At 39.4% G+C, this 23,107-nt stretch overlaps 1 protein-coding gene across 1 annotated transcript in view; it reads left to right on the forward strand.

Moving 5' to 3' along the window:
- The window catches only part of doc2b (double C2-like domains, beta), a 146,752-nt gene extending 123,698 nt beyond the window's left edge, over positions 1–23,054 (forward strand). Inside the window, exons 6-9 of the mRNA XM_044371753.1 lie at positions 6,799–6,956; positions 11,212–11,293; positions 13,440–13,536; positions 17,104–23,054. Of these exons, the coding sequence (XP_044227688.1) occupies positions 6,799–6,956; positions 11,212–11,293; positions 13,440–13,536; positions 17,104–17,237 (471 nt within the window). The 3' untranslated portion in view covers positions 17,238–23,054. The remainder of the gene's footprint in view (positions 1–6,798; positions 6,957–11,211; positions 11,294–13,439; positions 13,537–17,103) is intronic.
- Positions 23,055–23,107: the final 53 nt, after the last annotated feature.

Genomic DNA, 23,107 nt, shown 5'->3' on the forward strand with positions numbered 1-23,107 from the left:
CTTCTTTAAGTGCTCCTGGAGATACTTCACACTGGTATATAAGAGGGAGTGACTAACATATTTAATATAGATGTCTACAGCCTCCTGGCCAACAGTGAGAGTTAGCAACAAGGTAACGCAATCATTGGCCAGATTTCTTTTAAAATTTCTGTGAATATTCATGGTCCATAATACTTTTTGGTGATCCTCCTGACCTTTCATATGGTACCAACAACCTTCGAAGATTTCTGCTTGTATGCAAGACACACAGAATCAAAATCTAAAGGGCATCTTTCCTTAAAATGAAAGGCACAGAGAAGCAGAACAGCAACAACAACAACAGACACATGACTAGCAGCAACAAACAGCAACAGCTGGAGAAGGACAGAGGAAGGACACTAACACGTCAGCATGGTCCAGGTGGTTTCCTGTGGATGAGAAAGCACAAAAAACTCTGGGAAAGAAGTCAAGTTAGTAACATGCATTAATGGTAAAAGAATACATACAGATGGAGAAAAGGAGAGAGGAGCTCAGTGCATCGTGGGAGGTCCCCCGGCAGTCTAGGCCTATAGCAGCATAACAAAGGGCTGGTCCAAGGCAAGTCTGGTTGGCCCTAACTATAAGCTTTGTCAAAAAGGAAAGTTTTAAGCCTACTCTTAAACGTAGAGAGGGTTTCTGGCCCCCGGACCGAATCTGGAAGATGGATCCACAAGAGAGGAGCCTGATAGCTGAAGGCTCTGCTTCCCATTCTACTTTTGGCGACTATAGCAACCACCAGTAAGCCTGCATTCTGGGAGTGCAGTGTTCTAGTGGGGTAATAGGGTACTATGAGCTCTTTAAGATATGATGGTGCCTGACCATTAAGGGCTTTGTATGTGAGGAGAAGGTTTTTAAATTCTATTCTTGATTTTACTAGAAGCCAATGCAGCAAAGCTAACATGGGGGGAAATATGATCTCTTTTTCTAGTTTCAGTCAGCACACATGCAGCTGCATTCTGAACCAGCTGGAGAGTCTTTAGAGACTCGTTAGGGCAGCCTGATAATAATGAGTTGTAATAATCCAGCCTAGAAGTAACAAATGCATGGACTATTTTTTCTGCATCTTGTTAAGACAGGATGTACCAGATTTTTGCAATATTGCGTAAGTGAAAAAAGGCAGCCCTTGAAATTTGTTTTATGTGGGAGTTAAAGGACATATCCTGATCCAAAAAAAAACTCCCAGATTCCTTGCGGTGGAGCTGGAGGCCAGGGTAATGCCATCTAGATTAGCTAAATTATTAGATAATGTGTTTCTAAGGTGTTTAGGGCCAAGCACAATAACTTCAGTTTTGTCTAGTAGCAGAAAATTGCAGGTCATCAGTATTGTGGGCAATAATAAGTATTGTGGAATTCAGGAGTGTTGGACTTTGAGTCTTGTTTTATTTTGAAATGGAAAGAGAGGTCCTGAGCAATACTCTTTCTGGGAGTCAAAAATTCCCAGTCAAGCCCCTGCACACCAGGTTCTCTTATCTGATGTTACCTCCTCTGTTATCAATACTGCTTTCTCTAACCTCTCTACATGTAATATGTTTGTGAGTGTACAGACTGAAGCCTATGCCCTGTAAACTGCAGCCTCTTGCATCAGCACAATAATCAGCATCCCACTGTTCTCTGAGAGGTGTTGATCTGAGGGATCCTACCAGGACATTGGCAGGTGATGCATTTTGGCCCTGCTTCCTGCTACACACACTTATAGTCTCATATCCTGAACTACCTACGCATTGTTTCAGAGAAGGTTTAGTCATGACATGAAGCATGGAAAAAGACCTGCGCTCTTGTAAGCACGGCACGATTTTTAAATTGTATTGATATGCTATAGCAAGGAGATACTGGCATTAGTAAGATAAGATATAATGGAAACACTTGTGGCAGTTAATTAAGGTTTTCCACTTCAATCTGTAAGTTTATAAATCTAAATTAACCACTGGCTCATCAACCTGCACGTGGAAAAGCCCCCTTTATCCTGGAATATTACCACACCTTCCTGGTAATATCTTTGTTTCCTGGGAAACCCTGAAGGGACTGAGTAATACCTGGAACCAAGTCAATACACTTTAAATATTATTTTCTTGGGTTGCTATCTCTGTACTGCTTTGTTGCCAGTCTGCAGAGTTTAGAGAACAATGAAGCAGGCAGAGAACCAGCGATGCATATCTCACTTGATTATTTAGCAATGCAGCCGCATTCATTTAGAATGATGTTCAGACAGTCACATTGGAGGTGTCTGGTTATACTGTGCGTTAAATTCAATTAATGGACATCCTCTAGCCAATCTTAATTGAGTTTCCCCTGAGGCAATGGTACAATTATCTGGAAAATGTTAAGCAAACACTACTGCACAGCAGTGTGTTTGTTTATGTAAGTTGATTTTATGTTTGAGGAGATTGATGGAAAGAGGAAGAGGTGACTCAGAAGCAGGAGAACGAGAGCAGACCTTAGTCTAGGAAGAGCAAAAATTACACAGTTGCAGTTAATTTATGTGTTTTTGTTTGTGATTAATGATGTTACTGAGTCTTAGATGTGTTTACTTGTTGGTAGATGCTATATATTGTTTATATGCCAGCTTAAAAAAATGTTTAAGACTTTTGTTAGGGAAGGAAGGCTAGCCAGACTAAATGGATGATCTGTGAGTATGAAATAGAAAAGAGGACAGTGAGTGCTGTCTGCACTCGTCAGGTGCGCCGACCTTGATACCATCCAGGCAGCCTGAGGTTTGCACTTCCTCCTTCGCTTTCTATCTTGATACTCTTTTATTCCTGTCAGCCTCTTGGTTTGTCACAGACTTCCCAGAGTGCATCGTGTTAGAGAGAGAGAGAGAGAGAGACAGAGACAACAGTTGGATGTCCTAAATATGGATAAACAGTGGAAGAAGAGACAGGACTAAATGGATTTGACAGTAAACTGAGGCAGCGGCTGAAACATGGTGGCATGCCAGACGAATTGGATGGCGAGTCCACCAGTCCAGTGAGACGCCTTGTAAAAGTCATCTGTGATTCATGTAGAGAGAGTCAGTTCTCTAGAGATGTCTGATTAGTATCCTGCTGTGGACACTGCTGGACAGATTGTTGAGCACTGTTTCCTAAACATAGTATAAGACTGCGGCAGAGACAGAAGTCTGTGTCTGCAGAGACCCTTCTTTCTGTCTGTTTTCCATCTTCATTTTATTATTTTAATATTGTATCTGAATGTTGGGGTTATTTTGGAGCATCAGTGTTTAGAAATGAATGGATGATTCTTTTGAAACAGCAGCTTTTAGCACACCAAAACATAGTGGTCTATAAATGTACACTGGACAACAACAAGCTATTAGCAGCTTAGTGCTACTTGATACATCCAAGACATTTTTTGGCATAATTACCTTCTTCAACTTGTAAACTTGTTTACACCTGGGTTGTACAGGCTGGTTGGTTGCTCCAAAACTTTTAATTTATTTCTTTAAAGCCCATCATCATAGTATCTTTCAATGGTATATGGGTTTTTTTTTTGTTTGTCAGCTCATCCATCTCAGTATCCCCAAGATGAGTTCTAAAACTGACCCAAACCCAGCTTGTACTCCCGTCTTCAAAGGGGACATAAAATGCGTTTTGTGATTTTCTGTTATTTTTATACTGTTATGATGTTGGATGTTAAACATGGTCAAAGTTCAAAGACTTGAGGTGAATATGTAATATGTAAAACAAATATGCAAAAATGCTCCCTGCAAGTCAAAAGCCAGGGCTCCAGCCTGCTATGCAAAGTGACCTCTACTTTCTCCTCATGATGATATCAGGTCGTTCGCACATGCCCACAAACAGACATTCATTCTGTAGTCTTTTTTGTTAAGGTTGTAGCCAAGGTTGTCCCACAGGTTGTTCACATTGTCCACTCGTATATTTCTGATCAGATTTGGACTCGAACATGCATGGATAGAGAGTTTTTTTTAAACTGTAAATCATACAAAGATATTCCATTAGAGCCCCAGAATAAATATAAACCAGGAAATGTGCATGATGTGTTCCCTATAAGACTGGAACTGACCCAACCTGAAACCTGAATCTGATAGTTAGCTTGTCAATCTAATGCAACCATGGTTGTATTAAGAGAGCTGGATTTGGTGCCACCAGTCAGCCTTGCTGCCAATTTGCCCCCGTGGCCAACTGCAGTGCTGGAACAAAAAAACACCCCGCGGCCCAAAATTCCTTTTCTCCATAGCCAGCATTGTAAAAAGGACGTCTGTAAAACCTGACAGAACATCTCACACTGCGCACACTGCACGAATGTTTAATTTTTCTAAAACTTCCCCAGTCTTAAAAAGCAGGAAGGGCAATAAAAAACAAATGTGAATGTGCAACTCTGAAGCAAACATGAAACTTAGAAAAGTTTTTCAGTTGCTCTTGTTTTTTTTCATTAAAATTAATGGGCACCTATATGTTTCTTAAGTGCAACTGAGTCTTTGACATAAACAAGACAGAGAGGAAGAATGAGTCGGAAAAAAACGAATGAGTATCAATTTGAAATAGCTCAATTCAAACTTAAAAGAATGCAGATTACCAATGCCACATTTCCTCTAGAGCTTTCACTTTCAATATAGCTCTTGATAAGCTTGAAGTTGTTAAGTCTCTGTGCATTTCCTCTGCTGATAGGATTGGTCTTATATTGTATATGTGGGTAGAAATAAATGCTGAGGTATAGGAAAGCCCAGCAAATTTTCATGCAATCAGCAACTGCGGGAGTGTTGCTGGTAAATTGCATTTCTAAGTCATTGAGCATAGCTGTGAAAAAAACAAAGCGCAGATAGGTCTTTAGGGGCCTGGGCTGCATTCTCGTAAAAATTTATACTCTCAAGTATGTATTTTTTCCTCCCTGGAGGGCTTGAAGTGCTCTGTGCAGCGAAAAAGTGAAAAAAGACAATTATATTGATGATAAGAGTATGATGAATGTCTGCCAACTGCAGGGGTCCCCCACACCATTAATTTAACCACTGACCATGAAGCAAAAACTGACTCAACTGATTGATTGATGGTTGATCAGATGGCTGGTTTTGAGCAGGGGAGTGGGTTTGGGCCTCAAGGCTGGAGGTTTAAGCTGCACGCTGATGTGGGGTAAAAATGCAAGCTTGAATATCATTAAATGAGCTGTGATGAATGAGCAGCTATTCAATTGATCAATTAGCCAACCAAACAGTTAGTAAATTAGTCTTCATACAGTAGGCTACATTTTCAAAATAACATGCAGTTTAATGCAATAGGAACAAAAGAGAAATAGAGAATAAAATTCATTAAAGGAACATTATAAATAAAGGGGGTAATGACAGCCCTATTTATGGACAATAGCTATAAATAACTTAAAAATTTGCAACAATCCTCTATTTGCTATAACAAATTATTTGAGCTTTGAGTCATGACCACCCCGTATAATCAACCTATGCATGAAAACGGAATAAATAACAGCATGTGCATGTCATCAAGGGAGATCAGCTCCAGTACTTTTTCTTCAGCTCCAAACTAAACTCAAATGTATAAAAAGAAAGGAGGACCATTTCAGCAACCAATTGCAAAACAAATTACATTGGTTTGGCAAAGGTAATTGCTATCTGGATTATGTTCACAGGTAATGTTTTTCAAATGAATGTAATCACTATCAGCAGATATTGTACTGCAAGTACAATATCAACATTTAGTATCTTGTATCTTGCCAAATATGTTATTTAACAACATTTTCTCATTATGTTAATTCAGCCTTCTGGCAACATATTTGTTGTTGCAATTTGGCTGTATGTGAATATAATTTATAGGAGAAAGGGTTGGATTCAAGGTCCCCTGCGCAGGCTTTTGTCCTGGGCCCCGAGATCACTAAGTCCACCTCTGATTCCAGAGTGTAGAGCTAAATCAAAGCTATTTGTTTATGTGCAGCTAAAGAAAACAAATGTATTGAACAAGCATGTTCATGAATATTCCTGCAGCACTGTACAAAGAGGACTAATGTGTTTTCCCTTCCTGGTTCTAATTAAAATCATTTTGTGTGGTTTATAATTTATACAAATAGTCAATTTAGTGGTTAGAAAATACATTTGTTTCTCTGCAAGAAAAGGTTTAACTTTGCCTCTATAACTGGACAAAGTTGCAAAAGAATTGGGCTTAAATTGAGCCTTGGACACATCACATTTAATTCCATCCCAGCAGATGAAAATGAATGACTTCATTTAGCACTGCCTGAACTTTTGTTTCTCTTGTTAAAGTTGTGCTCATCAGTTACAAGGTGATGTGGAGGTGTAGTGTTTCAAATGAAAACTCTACTCTTGGCACACAGGACGTGTGTCAGTTCAGATGTTTACCTTGTCTCTAAAGTACATGGCAGATTAATTTTGATGAGGCTATTAACTCACAATTTACAACGGAGATGGCACCAATCAGCCAATCAGTGTTCGTCTGATTTTCCAGATGCACAACTGTCAAGTAGACAAGAAGCTGCTGTAAACTTTTTAGGATATCAACTTACTGTCAGAAAATGCTTGACAAGACAAGAACACTTGGATTTTTAAAATGTAATTTAATCCATGGTTGACAGAGTGAAAACATTTCCAGGTAATGATTTTGTTGTCTACATGGATTTATGCCATTTTGTTATCATAATTAAAGCTTTGGTTTTCTCCCAAACAAAACATTAGCTGAAATTGATCATCTGGACATAAAGGGGAAGCCGGGCTGGCAGCCACTTGGAAGCAGAAATACTTACACATAGTGGTCTTTGTAACAAAAACTGGTTATTATATCTAAATGTTGTCATTTTTTACAATTGCAGGTTAACAAGACAGAAGACAAGTCACTGGAGGAACGAGGACGCATCATGATTTCACTTAAGTACAACACCCAGAAGTCTTGCCTTGTTGTTGGCATCATACGCTGTGCTCACCTCGCCGCCATGGACGCCAATGGCTTCTCCGACCCTTATGTCAAAACGTCAGTATGCAAATACACCCAAATAGAAACTGAGCATACACTGTGCTCCGCAATTAGTACTTAGCATTATTCTAGGATAATATTGGTCTATCACACCAAGTTAATCATCCATTCCTAATGTGCTCTCAGTTTAAGTGGTGGGGGACAAAATCCATAGTCCTTTTTTTTGCAAAACTGTGATGATAATATGAGGCTTCAGCAGTTTGAAATAGTCAAATTAAGTGTATATATGTTAGTCTTTTTATTACAATTCCTTCTTTTTGCTTCCCTGGACACTGTTTTCCTGTTGAGCTGCAGTGGGAGATAGTACCTAAAAGAGGGAATTTTGTACTTACTTTTTGTACTTAAAAGACTATTTTTTAAGATATCCACTTAATTTTAATAACTACCTGAAGATTGATCTCGACTGCTGAGGTCTCATATACATTTACATTTACATTTTGTCATTTGGCAGATGCTTTTATCCAGAGCGACTTACATTGCAGTTCATTTTTTTTAATTTCCTTTCAGCTGTTTTTGTTTCAAAATGTCATTTTTACAAAGTCTGTATTTATCTCACAAATCATTTTTTGTTCAGGGTGATCCTTTTATTCCAAAATACTGTGATTATGCAGTAACACTCTCACACAATGCTGAGCTAATTATGTGATTGTTGTCCTGCTCATTCAGACCAAAATAAACCAGTCACATAACTAGCTCTTCACTGTCTACGCTGATTGATAGACAGACTTTGTTACGAAAGTGGCATAACATTGGGGAAAAAGGGTGTTGTGAAATAAAATGGGGATGGACCCCGGACCCCACCTTTAGAACATCCGCTATATGGGGCACCACCTCCCTTAATTAATTCATTTATTAATAATATTTATTTGTTTATTAATTAGGAGGAAAAATAATTAAAACAAATTAATCAGTCTTATATCTGAGAGTCGTAAATTCTGAATACAGTGACCTTCACCTTCTGATATAAAGGCATACACGGATACAATAACTGTAAATTGAGATATGTATTTATCTACTGAGGGATAGGGATGAATGGGAAACACTAAGCATATATATATATATATATATATACAACTAGAATGAATGAATGGGTAAATTACATTAACAAGATATTTCCGACAGAACTAATGAATGTTATCACGATTCAAAAACGTTGGCTTATGGCTTAGGCATCTTGCAGTCATTTCTTCTTTCTCAAGCTTTCAGCTCTCATTCAGATTAAAAAGGACAACACCCAAAATGCATTTATGGCCATCACAGCTGATAAGGCCGAGAGAAAACAGAAGAAGCAACAGCCGCCTAATAAAGAGTTGTAAAAGTTTTTATAGTCTAGGCGGCGTGTTTTTAGGGGCCGCATTGATTATAGAATATCTGAAAATAACATGCTTGTAAACTGAATACTCACTAATTTCTATCGTCAGTGCCAAGTCATCAACACTCAACCAGTGAGAAACCACTTAGAAAGTGTAATATTGATTCAGCACATAAAATACAGAATAAAATCAATAAACCTTCATTTTCTAATCTGTAATTAAATATATTAAGAAAGCATTATCCTAGCAAACAAACCATAGTTAAATAATACTCTTGCACTGGTTAATATCAAATAAATCAAATGCAATAATATGTGTTACATATACTTAACAAATGAAGCAGAGTTTGAATTTCCATAATATCAAAATAATTAAATCGTTCTAAAACACAATAAAAGTTAACATGGGTTACACAAGTCAAGATACAAATATATTTACACATTTAGTAGTATTTTTAACTATTTTAGACATTCATTGTGAATAAAAAGGAGAAAGGAAGAGAGAGGGACACACTCAGATGGAATAAGAGAAGAGAGTGAGTACATCAGTTCATCTTAGGGGTGCGGGGAGAGGCTCTGCTCGTGTCTGGAAGTCAAATCCCAAAACTGTCCATTTCCCTCCCGTGACTTTGGAAGAGGCTGGGTTTTTAGTCCTCTTCAATGTTTACTTGACATCCACATGCCTCCAGGTCAGAGATCATTGTGTGTGTGTGTGTGTGTGCTCCTGCATCCACACATAGACAGACTGTTAGATTAATATACCATAATGTTTCTGAAAAAATTCAACTTTTCTTTTGTTCCTGGGTTCGTTTTCCTACACAGCACAAGAGGCCAGCCACAGGGCTGCAATTTGAAGGAGAGTCCTATTTATCACACCTGAACATTTCCAAGTCTTTCATCTGGCTGAGCAATGAAAGTGCAATTAATTTTCAACTCTGCTGTGCACACCTCGAGAACAAAAGCGCGACTTGTTTCAGAAGAGAGGGGCTGGCAACACTTTTCCAACAGTTTGAGGTTGAGGAAATCTCCCTGAAGCTTGAAGGACACATGGAAAGATAATAGATTTACTGACTAGCTCATGTGAGAGGGAATAAAGAAAATGTGCACTCTGTCAGATAGAGAGGACTGCATGATTTCACCCTTCCATCAGCAGTTGATGTCTAGCAAGAGTCTAGATCTGATGCATCAAGTCACAGCTGTCACCTGAACAGTCAGTGGTTTGTTCTATTCTGTCGATCATGTTGGCCATATTCTTAAAAATGGATGAATGTATAACGCAGACACACGTATGTAAGCCTACAAGGTCTGTCATGAGGCATGACAGAGTAAATGCTCTCCTTAATGGCTCTTCAGTCAATGACAAGTGCTTTTCACCAAGCTCAGAGGTAAAGATATTTTTAAAGTATAATGAATGGTTCATCACACAGCTGCTGAACAAGAGTGTAATAATGGAAAATGAAGTTAAATAACATTTAAAACCATTATATTGCACAATAGCATTGTTCGCATCCCAACTTTCACTCTCAGCTTGTTTTGCCTGGGGGTCAGTAGTCCCATTATATGATAACAATTAGGTTTGCTGCAATATCCTCATCAACAACACTCTAAGCCCCCACTCAAACTGGGGTAAGTTTGTGAGCAATAACCCACTTAGCCTCCCTTTAAGTCTCTATGTTACCTTGGGAAATTGAAGTCTGTGTGGGTCCAGTGAGCACGTCAAAGGAAAGAGGAATGTGACAAACTACTGTAATTGCTTGCAGGACTGAAACACACCACATCAAATTGAGCATTATTGCCCAAAAAGCTCATTGCCAAATGGACAAAGGTAATACACAACATCCAATATGCTGGGTTTGATATATTTTGCTTCCTTTTGCATCATTTATGAAGGCACAGCAGAAACGAAGGTCCAAATTGCACACACACACACACACACACAGACACACACACACACACACAGTGGCTGTGCAATCATACACACATATACCTTTACCCAGAGCAACAGTGGCTCTAATGATCTGTTTTCACCAATAACTCACAGACTGCAGTGAATGCAAACTAAAACTGATATAACCACAATGTTGTTCTTAAACTTTTACATGTTTAGAATTGTACATGTTAAAATTAAACCAACTTTTATTTACAGTACATTGCACTTTTCACAACACAATGTCACCCAAATACCTAAAAAGAAAGCCGGTAAAACACAAACAATTGTCCTAAAGGAACACAATAACAGGCAAAATAGCCTCTGAAAACTCTTATGGTAAAATGGTCTTATGGTAAAATCCTACCAAATAAAAACCTCATACTGACAAGACATGCGGATTATTGTTTAAAGAAATTCAATAAAGTACTGGGGATCTCCACTCTTGTAATGTATGAGCAGTATCGACTTTGGAAGTGTCTTGTTGTGATGAGGTGAGGCATCCTCACCTCTGTAATCCCATCAAAAAGACAATAAAATTAAATTTTATTGTTAAACCAACCATGTATTGGACATCAGTCTTGATAGAGAGGAGCTGCTTTGAGAGGTGATGATTCAACAGCATCTATGTATTACTGACTTGCACAAATGTCTTTAATAAAAGCACAGGAGGAGTCTATTAAAGTCAGAAAATATAGTAATGTAATGTTATGTGTGTAATGTAATGCAGCCATGTGGTTGAATGCAGGGCAGTACCACAGCACCCTCTGGAGGACAGAACAATATAACAACTGAGAAAATGACAAATGCTTTTATATTGTATGTGAGGCTTTTTATACTTAACAATGGTTTCAGACAATTCACATAAAACATCAGCTTCACCGTAGTATTTTCTGATTTTTCTTCTTCCTGTTTTTGTTCCATCTACAAAAATAGGCAGCAGTAAAAGTTTTGAGATCAGCACTGTTAAGCCTTGTATTAAGTCTTCCCTCCTGTGCTCTGCTATCCTACAGGTACCTGAAGCCTGACGAGAACAAAAAGTCGAAGCACAAGACTGCTGTGAAAAAGAAGACGCTCAATCCGGAGTTCAACGAGGTATAAACCACGGCTAATGTGCTGAAATCTTGCAGCTCCAATTTCGCTTTTGAGCTGAGTGTTTATCCTGTGCTTTTATGTGCTGAGCAACATCCATAACCCCAGGACCTGCAAAAGCCATTCGGAGAGGGCAAGGCTGTCAGTTTGGAAAGAATCACATTTTTCTTATTTCATCACTAAAATTGACTTTTGGAGAGAGCAGTACAACTGAAGGTGTCTGTGGACGTAGGTAGAATAAGCCATAAAAGTTATCCTCAGCCAAATGCTTGTCAGTTAAGACATAGCTCAGCTGTTCTTTGGCAGCACAGATACTTTATCCAACCTCATTATCTGATTTTCTCATCCACTGAATATCTTTATATGATGTATCCCACCAAAGATTAGGGTGGTGAGCAGATGATTTTTAAAACAGTGTCAGAATGAAACTTCGGAGGATTTCTTGCAGTCATCCATTGCTTTTATCTCCAACATTTCTTTAAAGGCCCTTAAAAAAATTGTGTTTCTGGCCACCAGAAGAGTTGGCAAAATGTGTTGTCACATGCTTTTGTGCACCGATCATAGACTGTGTATAAAGATGAATGTAGCGAGTTGTGGCATTGGAGCCGGTTTGAAGACCAGAGTTGCAGCTTATTGTTAGCGCTATCTTTCCACTTGGAGCCAGGTCCTTCCAAGTAATGAGTACGGGATGTTGCATTTCACACTCTGGAAACAAGCCCCGCTACCTCAGACCGAACTGCACCATCAATATTTTGGATTAACAAAAGGAAAAAATGATTCAACAACTCTGCAGTTCCCCTCAGCTCTACCAAGGTCATTTCTAGCTGCAGCAGGCAGCTGTTCTCAACACAAAAGCTCTAAAAACCCACGGTACACTACAAGCACCAAACAAGACAAGACAATGTTAACAACAAGCCGGTGAACATGGTGGAGCATTTAGCAGCTGAAAAGCAACTTATACCTTTACGTTAGTAGAGACAAAAAACATTGCTAAGAGGAGAGTGAATATTGGACTTACATGCATCAGATGGACAGAAATACAACTGCAAATGAATGCTTAAATTGCTCCTTGTCTGCTGGATGTGCAAATAAGCAACTGTACTGTGCTGTAGCATTGCATTGGTGAATTCAGTATGGGGTATCAGCCTTTATTTTCTTCCAAACTGAGCATGTGCAGCTCAGGCTCAAAGCTGCACGCTTCTTTTGTGAGCAAAATGATTGATTCTAAATTTTGTTGAAATCAGAAATGCATTGTTAGTCTCTAGGAACCCAGCCATGTTTTGCAGAAAGGATGCCAAATATGTTTTGAAGGCTGAGCAGGCCCCTCAGTGCTTCATGGCACAGGGTAGCTTGGCTCGGAAGTATCCGCCTGTATACAAGTAGACAGCCCTGGCCAAACACACTCACAGGCCAGCGGCCTGACATTTCCTCTGACATTTTTTCCACCCATATTCCTTCATCACCTCTAGGCCTTTCTGTCAGAGCTGAGCAACAGGGTCCAAATCAAGGCATTGATTTCTCTAAAATGGAGTAGCAGCCTTAATTGAACTACAGATTACAATGCAGAATAAATGCTCTTCTTTCTCGTGCTGCAAATCAGAGAAAAATGCTTGTTTCATTTAGTGAACAGTGTACTTTATTGATTATTCTGTCATTCTGTTAAAGTAGGCTTGTCTGTATTTCAGATTTTATGTCCTCTGTGCTATAATCAAGATACTTCTGACACTTGTTCTATACTGAATGGATCTTTTTAAAGTGTCTTGAACTAATAGGACTGGCTGAGTGTCTAACTACTTTTCAGTATGTAGTGAATGATTCCCTAAGAGTGAGAAAAGCAACTACTGCATCGACATTAACAAAAGAAATTAAAACTCAATGAGGCTGTCAGAATTATGTGAATCAGTTTCACCAGAAAATGAAACAAATGTCAGTTGCATTCAGGTTTGTAATGATGCTCATGCAAACCCAACACCATGCAAAGGAGAGTTTTGTTATGAAGGTGGTGAAGCAGAATGGACTCTCATTTAACATGTTCAAAACCTTTAAATCCACATCTTAGGCTTTGTACTTTCTGGTGATCTGAAAAGATGAGATATATTACTGTCATTATATTCTATCATACTGATTCTCCTTTTCTGTTTCTCTATAGGAGTTCTGTTATGACATCAAATATGCAGACCTCACCAAAAAGACCTTGGAGGTGACCGTGTGGGACTACGACATTGGCAAGTCCAACGATTTCATAGGTAAGCACAGGTGTAAAGTGCCAGCTTTGCTTTCATCATAGATGATGACGGTTTGGGACGAGCTTAAATAGCTTGACTGATTTTCAGCAGCATCAGCAGCACCACTGGCCTTCTGTCCAACTGAGTCTACCATCTGCCTGGCCCCTCCTAAAGCTGAAGGCTGGGAAACAAACAAGTACTGAGCCACGCTGGGAACTATCTGGCCTACCATTATGTTTTCATGTCAATTTGAGCATGTTGCACTGATGCCCAGACCTGCATCAAAGCAGTTAGGAAGTGATCTTTGTCAAAGTAATAAAAAACATGAATAAAAATATGAATAAAAGAATGTATGAGAGATTTGAAAAAAGCCTCTTAAGAATCTGAATACCTTGGAAATTTAGTTTGGCAAAAAAAGGTCCACTTGGAGCCATTGAAACTCAGCCAATCACACTCCAGCCGCTGATGAAAACTGTGAGATGTGGTTGAAAGCTTCAGAAAAGGCTAGTAAGTGGATCTACAGTTAAGATTGCTTTGCAAAGAATCAATTAGCGTTATAGTAAGGACAAGTTTTATGCTCTCAGTTCTTGGTGGCATGGCCTGATAATCAGATTGAGCCAACATTTTGTTTCACTTCATTTATTCAGCCTGACATCATAGTTATAGGACTCATATCGAAGGACTCATTTTTTAAAATCAGTCCCAGTTACATCATTTTCTGTGGACATGGAAGCTGGGGTAGCTGGTACAAGGGGCAGTCAAGGTTTTTCACAGCAAAGAAATATGCCAATTTAAATCTGCAAAGGTTCTCAGTCATTTTGGACTCATTGTAGATCCTTAAAGATTTTTCACCTCTCATCCAAAAGGTTTTTTCAGTTCTGACTGACTGGTTGAGAGTCTTAAAGAATCTACAACAAGTCCAGTTGCTCTTGACTCAATGCTTTTGGATATTCCAATTTAAGAGTTGCTGTTTCTGTAGGTCAACTTACAACAACCTGTGCATCTGTGTCGATCTCATCCATACTTGTCACCATCTTCGTGGACATGTTTTTATCGCTACTTTTCATGGAGTTAGCTATATGGGAAGAAGAGGTCCACATCATGCATGTATCAAGAAATACTGGGTTCTGCTTTCCAAGATAGCACCCCATTTATTCATATGAAAGTTGGCCACTGGTCTCCTGTGTTTTTGGGTGCTTAGAGCATGCAAAACTAGAGTTTTTCTTCAGCTGAGCTGTTTGAGAGCATGCGTGTTAGAGATTTCCTCTTCCTAAGCCAGCTGACTTGTTGGTTCCCCGCACACACGAATAAGCATGAAAATAATTCAATTATACGGCTCCTCTGCACTTCTCAATTTTTAGTTTTAGTTTTTGAACCTAATGTGTCAAATTCTGATGATACAAAGAGTCCCGGTGTTTGTATATGTGTTTACAGCAGCTCCTTTTGTTATGATTGTGTACAGGAAAAAGTATTTCTGGGCCAGTGTGCATCACATGATCCTGCAATGGCAAGTGTAGCCACTATCCCAAAATCACCTCACAGCCCAGAACAGTTCCAGAGGGCCTGATCCACATTCTTAATCCAACCTCCAAAACTGATTGGTCAATTGTTGACATATTTAAATCACTGGAAAAAAAATGGTACATGTAAGTGTTGATTTAGAGGTCTGGGACAAGACTACTGATGATCTGCATATTTGCCTGGCACTGAGCAGCAGTAAATAAACACATGCTCGCAAATTCAGTTCCATCCACCATCTTGCATCTCATTGGAGCTGATTATGTGTATCCAACTTCATAAACACACAGCAGCCAGCATGTCCGAAGGTGCTCTGTCCCCAAACAACCTGAAAACTATTACCAAGAATTGCAATGCGACAACTAATGACCCCTCATACCACAATGGATGCCTTAGGGAGCAAACAAATAATCAAATTACAACAAATCATTATTCACTCAGGGCATGTCTTTACTTCATTAAGTATTCAATAACATCTTTATTGAGCTGTTGTCAGTGAGTATACAAAGCTTAAGTAATAGTTAATGAATCATTTTCTAATGCTTCTAATGCTTTATAGATCAGTTATGAATCATTCGTAAGAGGTTAAAGAGGACATATCATGCACATTTCCAGGTCTATATTTATATTCTTGGGCTCTACTGGAATATCTTTCAATGATTTACAATTTTAAAAAAATGTATTTATCTTATAATGGCTCATTATGGAGCTCCTCAGTTCAGCCTCTGTCTGAAACAGGCTGTTTTAGACCCTGTCTCTTTAAGACAAAATATGCAACATCAGACAACAACACGACTCAGGATGCAGCCTTGGGGGTAGCCGGTGTTGAGGGTTTGGGTGCTGGAGGTGCAGGCTCCAACCTTCACCACCTGTGGTCTGTCAGTCAGGAAGCTCCAGACCCAGGAGCGGAGTGAGGAACTCAACCCTAGGTCCCTGAGTTTGGTGACCAGTCTGAGGGGAACTATAATCTTGAATGCCAAACTGTAATCAATGAACAGCAGGCGCACATAATTCCCCTTTTCGATGTTCAGGTGGGGGAGGATGGGGTGGAGGACGTGGGAGATAGTGTCATCAGTACTCCTATAGGCAGACTGAAGGGGATCTAATGAGCCGGGCAGAGATGAGCAGACGAAGTCTTTCATGAGTCTCTCAAAGCATTTCATCACCACAAATGTCAGTGCTACAGGGCAGTAGTCATTTAAGCAGGCTGGATTGGTTTTCTTGGGTATAGGGATAATGGTGGACATTTTGAAGCATGTAGGAATGACAGAATGGGCCAGGGAGACGTTGAAATTAGAGGTGAACACCAGGGCTAGTTGGTCAGCACATGATCTTAGCACCCGCCTAGGGATGCCATCTGGGCTGGCTGCCTTCCTGCTGTTCACTCATCTCAGAGATCTCCTCACATCGTGCACTGAGACAGAGAGTCTCAGATTGCCCCCTTCAGTTACGCTAACCATGGTGCATGCAGTGTAGGCACTCGCGCCGCTGGTGTTTAAATCTTTCACTTGCGCAGAGTCCACATCAACCAAGGTGTGCGTACATCCTCTATAGATCGTTCGAAGTCCTTGCCACATGCGTCTACCATCGCAGTTGCACATTTGAGCCTCCGCTTTATCCCTGTACTGCCTCCAAGCCACTTGTCTGAGCTTGTAGGACACTACTATGTGCAGTGACATGTCCCCCGAGCTGAGTCCTTCGTTGTAGGCAGGTCTGTGCTTTCAGAGTCTCACGGATTGTTTTATCAACCCACAGTTTCTGGTTAGGAAAGATCTTAACAGTCACTGCAGGAATGATATCGTCCATCATCTTGGACATGAAACGCGTCACCACTTCTGTAACCATGTTGATGTCATCAGAGCTCGTGTCAACATTGGTGAATGATTTATTAACCATTAGTTACAACCTATAAACAATGTTTTAATAGAAAGTACTATGCATCATAACAATGTCTTGTGCCTGTTTTCAGTGCTGATAATGATTTTCTAATGTGAAACATTAGTGTTGTGGACATTATGTTTTTCTTAGAACTCAACATATGACACATATTCTCCTTGTGTCTTCTTTCAGGTGGTGTATCTCTGGGTATCAATGCAAACGGAGAGAGGCTCAAACACTGGTTTGACTGCCTCAAAAACAAGGACAAGAAAATAGAGCGCTGGCACACGTTGACCAATGAATTACCTGGTTCATTAAATGACTGAAGACCCGCATCCTGTCGTCCAACCTGTCGGCCCCCGTCCCTCCCTTGCTGTACCAGATAGGATAGGCCTTCGTTTTCCTATCTCCTCCCAGCTCTTCTTCTCTGGATTTTCCTCGTGTTGGCTACAGTGACCTGTGACACCTTTTTTGGGAATATCTTTCCCCTCAACAGGGCTCAACTGAAAATATTCAAAACCTTATTTTTGTGTTCAACAACACTTTCACATGTACAATCAGTCCCTCCAGGAAATTGCCATCTTGTGATCACAGTAACTAATGCAAATTCAATCAATCTCTGCAATATTTGTGGGGGCTTGCAATTTTGCAAAGTTCCTGCAATTTCTCAGCATTAAAGGTACTACAGGGAAGATTTTGACATCAATATATCATCATAAATTTAACGTCCATACCTTGCGATGAGAATGAAAGATAAGTCCAACATGTCCATCAATATGCCCTATTTTATATTGATATTGTGTGCGACCAGGTCAGACTCACAGGAGTTCTGCTGAAGGCATCAAAACAAACTCCATGCCAGGGGGCAAAAACAGCAAAACAGGAAGTGATGAGGTTTAGGGGAGATGTGGTCTAATCATGAGAATTAGGCTACCAGTTGTCGCACTTCCCTGTGTCAGTTCAATCAAAACAACCAATGTGACATGTGATCGCATCAGGCATTCAGGGGAAATAACATGATGAAGAAAGTGCAAATTTGCAGTAACTTTGCAAATTGCATTGCAATTTTTGAGAAAAGCCACTGCAAAAGCAAGCATTTTTGATCACAACAATCACAAAAAAAAACTCAGCGAAATCCTGGAGGGACTGTACGATAGGGGTTGCACTGCTGCTCATTTATTTTTCTTTTAAGAGAAATTCAATCAACAAAATGAATGGTGGGCATTGTAATGTTCAATTTCAAGCTTCATAATTCTGATTTCTTGTATGATCAGTGAAGATGAAAGGAACAAATGTGTTCTATTCAATTAGATCTTTTACAGCAGCTACCTTATTTAATTCACCACAGGAGAAAAGTTAGCATATGCTAACTTTGTCAGCACAAATATAAAACAGAACTTCAGGAGGCGAGGTAAAAGAGTGGAGCTTCTAACAAAGGATGTAGCAAACTTTCATACATTTAGAGAATGCAGAAATGTTTGGTGGAATAGTTCTCATCTTCTCATATAAACCTCCATTTAAAACTATTCAGTCAGCTTAACACTAATATGTCTGTGTTGTGGAGGAGCAACTGAATAAACAAATCAGCCACAGCTTTTAAATGAAGATGTTGCACTTTAATATGATTGTAAAACTGTTAGTAGCACAGCAACAACAAGCACTTTGTTGTAGGCTGGTGTTTTCATCACTTTGTTTTTAGTCATTTGGCCAGGTGAGAACAACGTAATAGGACATCTGTGACAAATTACGTAAAACCTTAAAATACTGCACAAATTAAGACCTCAATATGCTTCAAACAAACTATGTAGAGACATATTGTCTGCCAGAGACTGTCCTCTGAGAAAAACAACTTAATCAGTTGTCCCAGTAAATGTCCAAATAACACATTATGTCACGTAATAAAGACCTCTAGCTGCCGGAGGAATTACAAATATTGGCCGTCAGAGGGAAAGAAGTTAAAAGTAAAGTTGTTAAACAGGCACAAAGTCTGCAGACGGAAGAGGTCAAGATGGTTGGATGGGTCAACAAAACATCAGACTGTGACGACTGCTGCTTCCCGTTTCTTACCAGCAGTCAACATTATTTCTTTTAATCATGACCACTATCTTAAACCAAGTCATTTTTGTGCATACACCTAACCAAACCTTAACTATAGTGATATCACATCAGAAAATCACTTTTGATGGTTTTGGAGGACACTAACAAATGACGTCGCCCTGTCGACAGGGGCCTCAGATCAAGTGTATATATGTGTGTGTCAGCCTGGATGGTAATATAAAAGAATGTATTTTGTAATTTAATTTGGAAGTTTTGTTGGTTGGATCACGTCTAAAGTCTAACAGTGTTTAAACCTTTTCCCACACACCCCACTGCCTTCTTAGTCTCTCTCCAAGAATTGTGTTTTGTCTCAACATGATGACTTGTACAAATTGGATAGCAGCACACACTTTCAGAAGTTACGCTCATGATGCACACACAAGAAATGCGACCAAAGTAGTTGTATGAAGAATAAAAAAAACGGGCATGAAAGAGAAGTTAAAACCCTGCCTTACTATCACACCTCCATACACCCGGCCAATTGCTGCGTAAGTGGGCATTCGGATTGAAATCTGTCTTGGTTTACAAAAATGCAAGGGGCTGCGTTATGGGGGACGTTTTAAAATTACAATCCAGGGAACCATTTCACAAAATATATTCCATTTGCGAACACTGCATACATGTATCATTTGCAAATGGTGACAGTGTCCTGTTTCACAAAAGATTGTCGATCACAAATTGCTGATAAATTTGTGAGTGCTACAGTCCAACCACATGGATCACAAGTATGGTGCTTCTTTTGATTAGTTACATGTGTCAAAACTGACACAAGAGAAAATTATCTCATGTTGCAAGTTTGGTGAAATTGACCACTGGAAGTTCATTGAAGGCTTATCAGAAGACAAAGCACTGCACAGCAATTTATCTTACGAGGAAGGATTTAACATATAATCGTTTGTTGCAACATTCGCCAGGTAAAGAGTAGACATGCAGTGTTCATGTTACAAAGTAATCTACCAGGAATGTGCGCTTTCATGTGTTCGATTGGTCAGACGACATCAGCCCCTTGGCGGATGATGTCGTGTTGTATTCAACCTTTTTCATGTAGTGCTGTTTTCCGCTCACCGACTCCCTTTCTGATATGACAAGCACTTTGAAGTATACCTTCGGTCCTCGTAAACTGCAGTGCAATTTGTTGGGAGTGAGAAAGTACCATAACCAGACCCAAAAACGATTAACACAGACCAACCCCAAAATTCAAGGCTGTATGAGTATAAGGAGACAGATGTTGCCAGTTAATAGCCATATGTTCTGTTTAGAGGATTTTAGGACGACTGATGCTCATCTAATTGCTGCAGGATGACAGGTTACCAAATTTCTCTCCAATAAACAAACTGTTTGGCGAGTGTGAACTAAATGAACCGATACAAAAATCTATTTTGCTTAAACTCATCCTCGAGGCTACTGACAGTAAACATTCATGATTCCCATGATTCCCTGTTTGTATCTGTATACACAAAGGTGTCATAGTGCCACCTTTCTGGATTCCTCACTGATATTTCAATGCAACCCCTAAACTATAGAGCTGCCTAGTTTTGTGGTGATCCTAATATCAAGGTTTCACAAGTGTTTGGTCCATTCAGTCACTCTATCCAGACTTTAAAATAGCTGCTTACGTATTTACAGTGCAAAGGCAAAGGAGAGCTAAATCAGAAATGCATTTTGAAATGGGTAATGTGCACAAGGCTGGCTGTCTGTCTCTGCTTCAAACTCACTTACAGATTTCTTAAGAGTAAGTACGTGAAATACCAGGGATTTGGACATGATACAGTGTCTTTCAAATGGCTGTGCAGCGTGTTAGCAGAGTCCCTCTGAGTAAGATTGGAACAGACATTCAGCCGAATGACTGCAATAAGAGCATAATAATGCTGTGAGTCTGTGAATAGTCCGAAATTGAAGAGGGTTATGGGTGTAAAACAGCTGCACAGTATGCACCTGATGGATGACATGTTGATAATATCAGCACAGAGGTGGAAACATTCCCAGTCACTGTACAGAGCAATCACATCATATTGGCTTACTTTACTGGGTAGACGGTAAAGAGCCTACTTGATAGAGACCAGCTGTAATCAACAACAGAATATTGTTGATTACAGCGGGAAAGTTCAGTGGGTGACCCGCCTGGCGCAAATCACTTGTCAAACCACAATAACACATGATTGGGCAGCTTTATGGTGTGCGTGTGTGTTTGTGTGTTTGTGTGTGTGTGTGTGTGTGTTTGTGTGTGTGTGTGTGTGTGTGTGTGTGTGTGTGTGTGTGTGTGTGTGTGCAGCTTATTGTTTACACTGGACAAAATTAGTTTCCACACAAAAAACTCACTGACGGCATTTTCAACTGTAATGTGGATGAAAATGTACCTTCTGTATGTCAAAAGGGCCGAATTTTAAAAACAGAAAGTTTACGTCAAATAACAAAAAAAAAAAAAAGTAACAAAAGCATGTATTGTTTACAACAGCCTATTCTTGCTGAAGTTCAAGTTTGCTGCTGAAAGGGCAAACACGCCCTTGCTAAAGTCACTGCGATTGTTCAATCGTGCAATGCAAGCTTTGCTAAGGTGGGCAGAGGTGAGAAGGGCAGAATTTTTAATATAATAGCCTTTTCAACAATATATGTTAAATATAATAGTATGTATATTGTTACTATGTTGTTGCATATGTTGAGGGTTTTTTATGTAAGCAGCTCCACTATAAATGTATCAAACAGAATGTACATGTTTAACCCCTTCTATTCCACAGTAACTCCTCTGAGAATGTGCACCTTAGTGCTCCATGTCGTTGATATTGTTCATATGTCAAATCTCAAGTTCTGTATTTGGGCACACATATTTGGGAATAGAGATGGTTGAACTCACAACCCAGGAGCAAACTACCAGGGGCTATGTCCAACAAGTCATATACTAAGATAACTAAACTTTTACTTTGACTTCTCTTAGCCTGTTGAATTATTTATGTTTGTTTTTTTTCTTCTTCTTTTCAATAATATATGTTAAAGTTTCATACCCTTATGCCAACTTGAGTTGTCCTCATGGATCCGTAGGCTGGGATGCATGCCATGTATTTGTGATTTTATCAGTATGATTTTGCAGTATGATCTTTTCCGCATGCCCCCACACTCACCTTTCTTGTAAATTTGAACCGTGCACTGACTGGTAACACAGAAACGCCATACAAATAGTCCTTACGTAATGTTCAGGATTCCTGTCAGGCTTGCAATTCAGCTATCGGCTTCTTGTCATTACCTCACGTCACTGTAAGTGATAGGCCGGGCATGATTGTTCTTAGGAGCATGTCGACTCTGTCAGTGTGGCTGGCTGTTTTTATAATCACATCATTTTATCTTACTCATTACAGCTGTTGGCTCTTGATGAACAGCCCTAATGTCCATTTGTTATATTATTTAATCCTTTGAACCCATAGTTTTATTATTGACAAAGTGTTATTTGACTTATTACATTCCATTTATTTAGGGAAAAATATTTTAATGGTCCCAGACCTTCAAAGCTGTGGAATGAAGTGTTTAATGCATCACATCAGGCCTCACATCTCCATTTTATTTAGGTGTTAACAGCCTCTTCAACCACATTGACTTGTGAGGCACAAACCAGCTGTGAAACCTTGTTGACATCTCAATATACTCCTTTACACAACAGTGATCTCTCTCTCTCTCTCTCTCTCTCTCTCTCTCTCTCTCTCTCTCTCTGATGAATATGTAATGAATACAACCAACATGTGATTTTGATTTTGTAATCTGTCTGCCTTTGTATGCAAGCTCAATATTATGAAAAAAACACAACTGCATGCGTATGTTCTTGGTTTTGTCATGAGATGACTTTGCCTAATGTTTGATACTGTTTTCTGTATAAAAAAAACACAAAATACACAACTGTGGATGCTCTAAGATTATGCTATAAGTCAGTCTTTCTTCTGGACAACATTTTGTACCTTTGAACACTATCGCATTGCCTGTTTGGCTGCTGTATTGACTATCTGGAAGCGTGACTTGATGTGAATTAAAATCTTTCCTTTGTTGTTTGGTTTCCTTTTTAACTCTCAGGCATTTATTTGCATTGTTCTGGTGGTTTGTTGAATGTATGACTCCA

Source organism: Thunnus albacares, chromosome 13 (genome assembly GCF_914725855.1).
Source record: "Thunnus albacares chromosome 13, fThuAlb1.1, whole genome shotgun sequence".
Taxonomy (NCBI): domain Eukaryota; kingdom Metazoa; phylum Chordata; class Actinopteri; order Scombriformes; family Scombridae; genus Thunnus; species Thunnus albacares.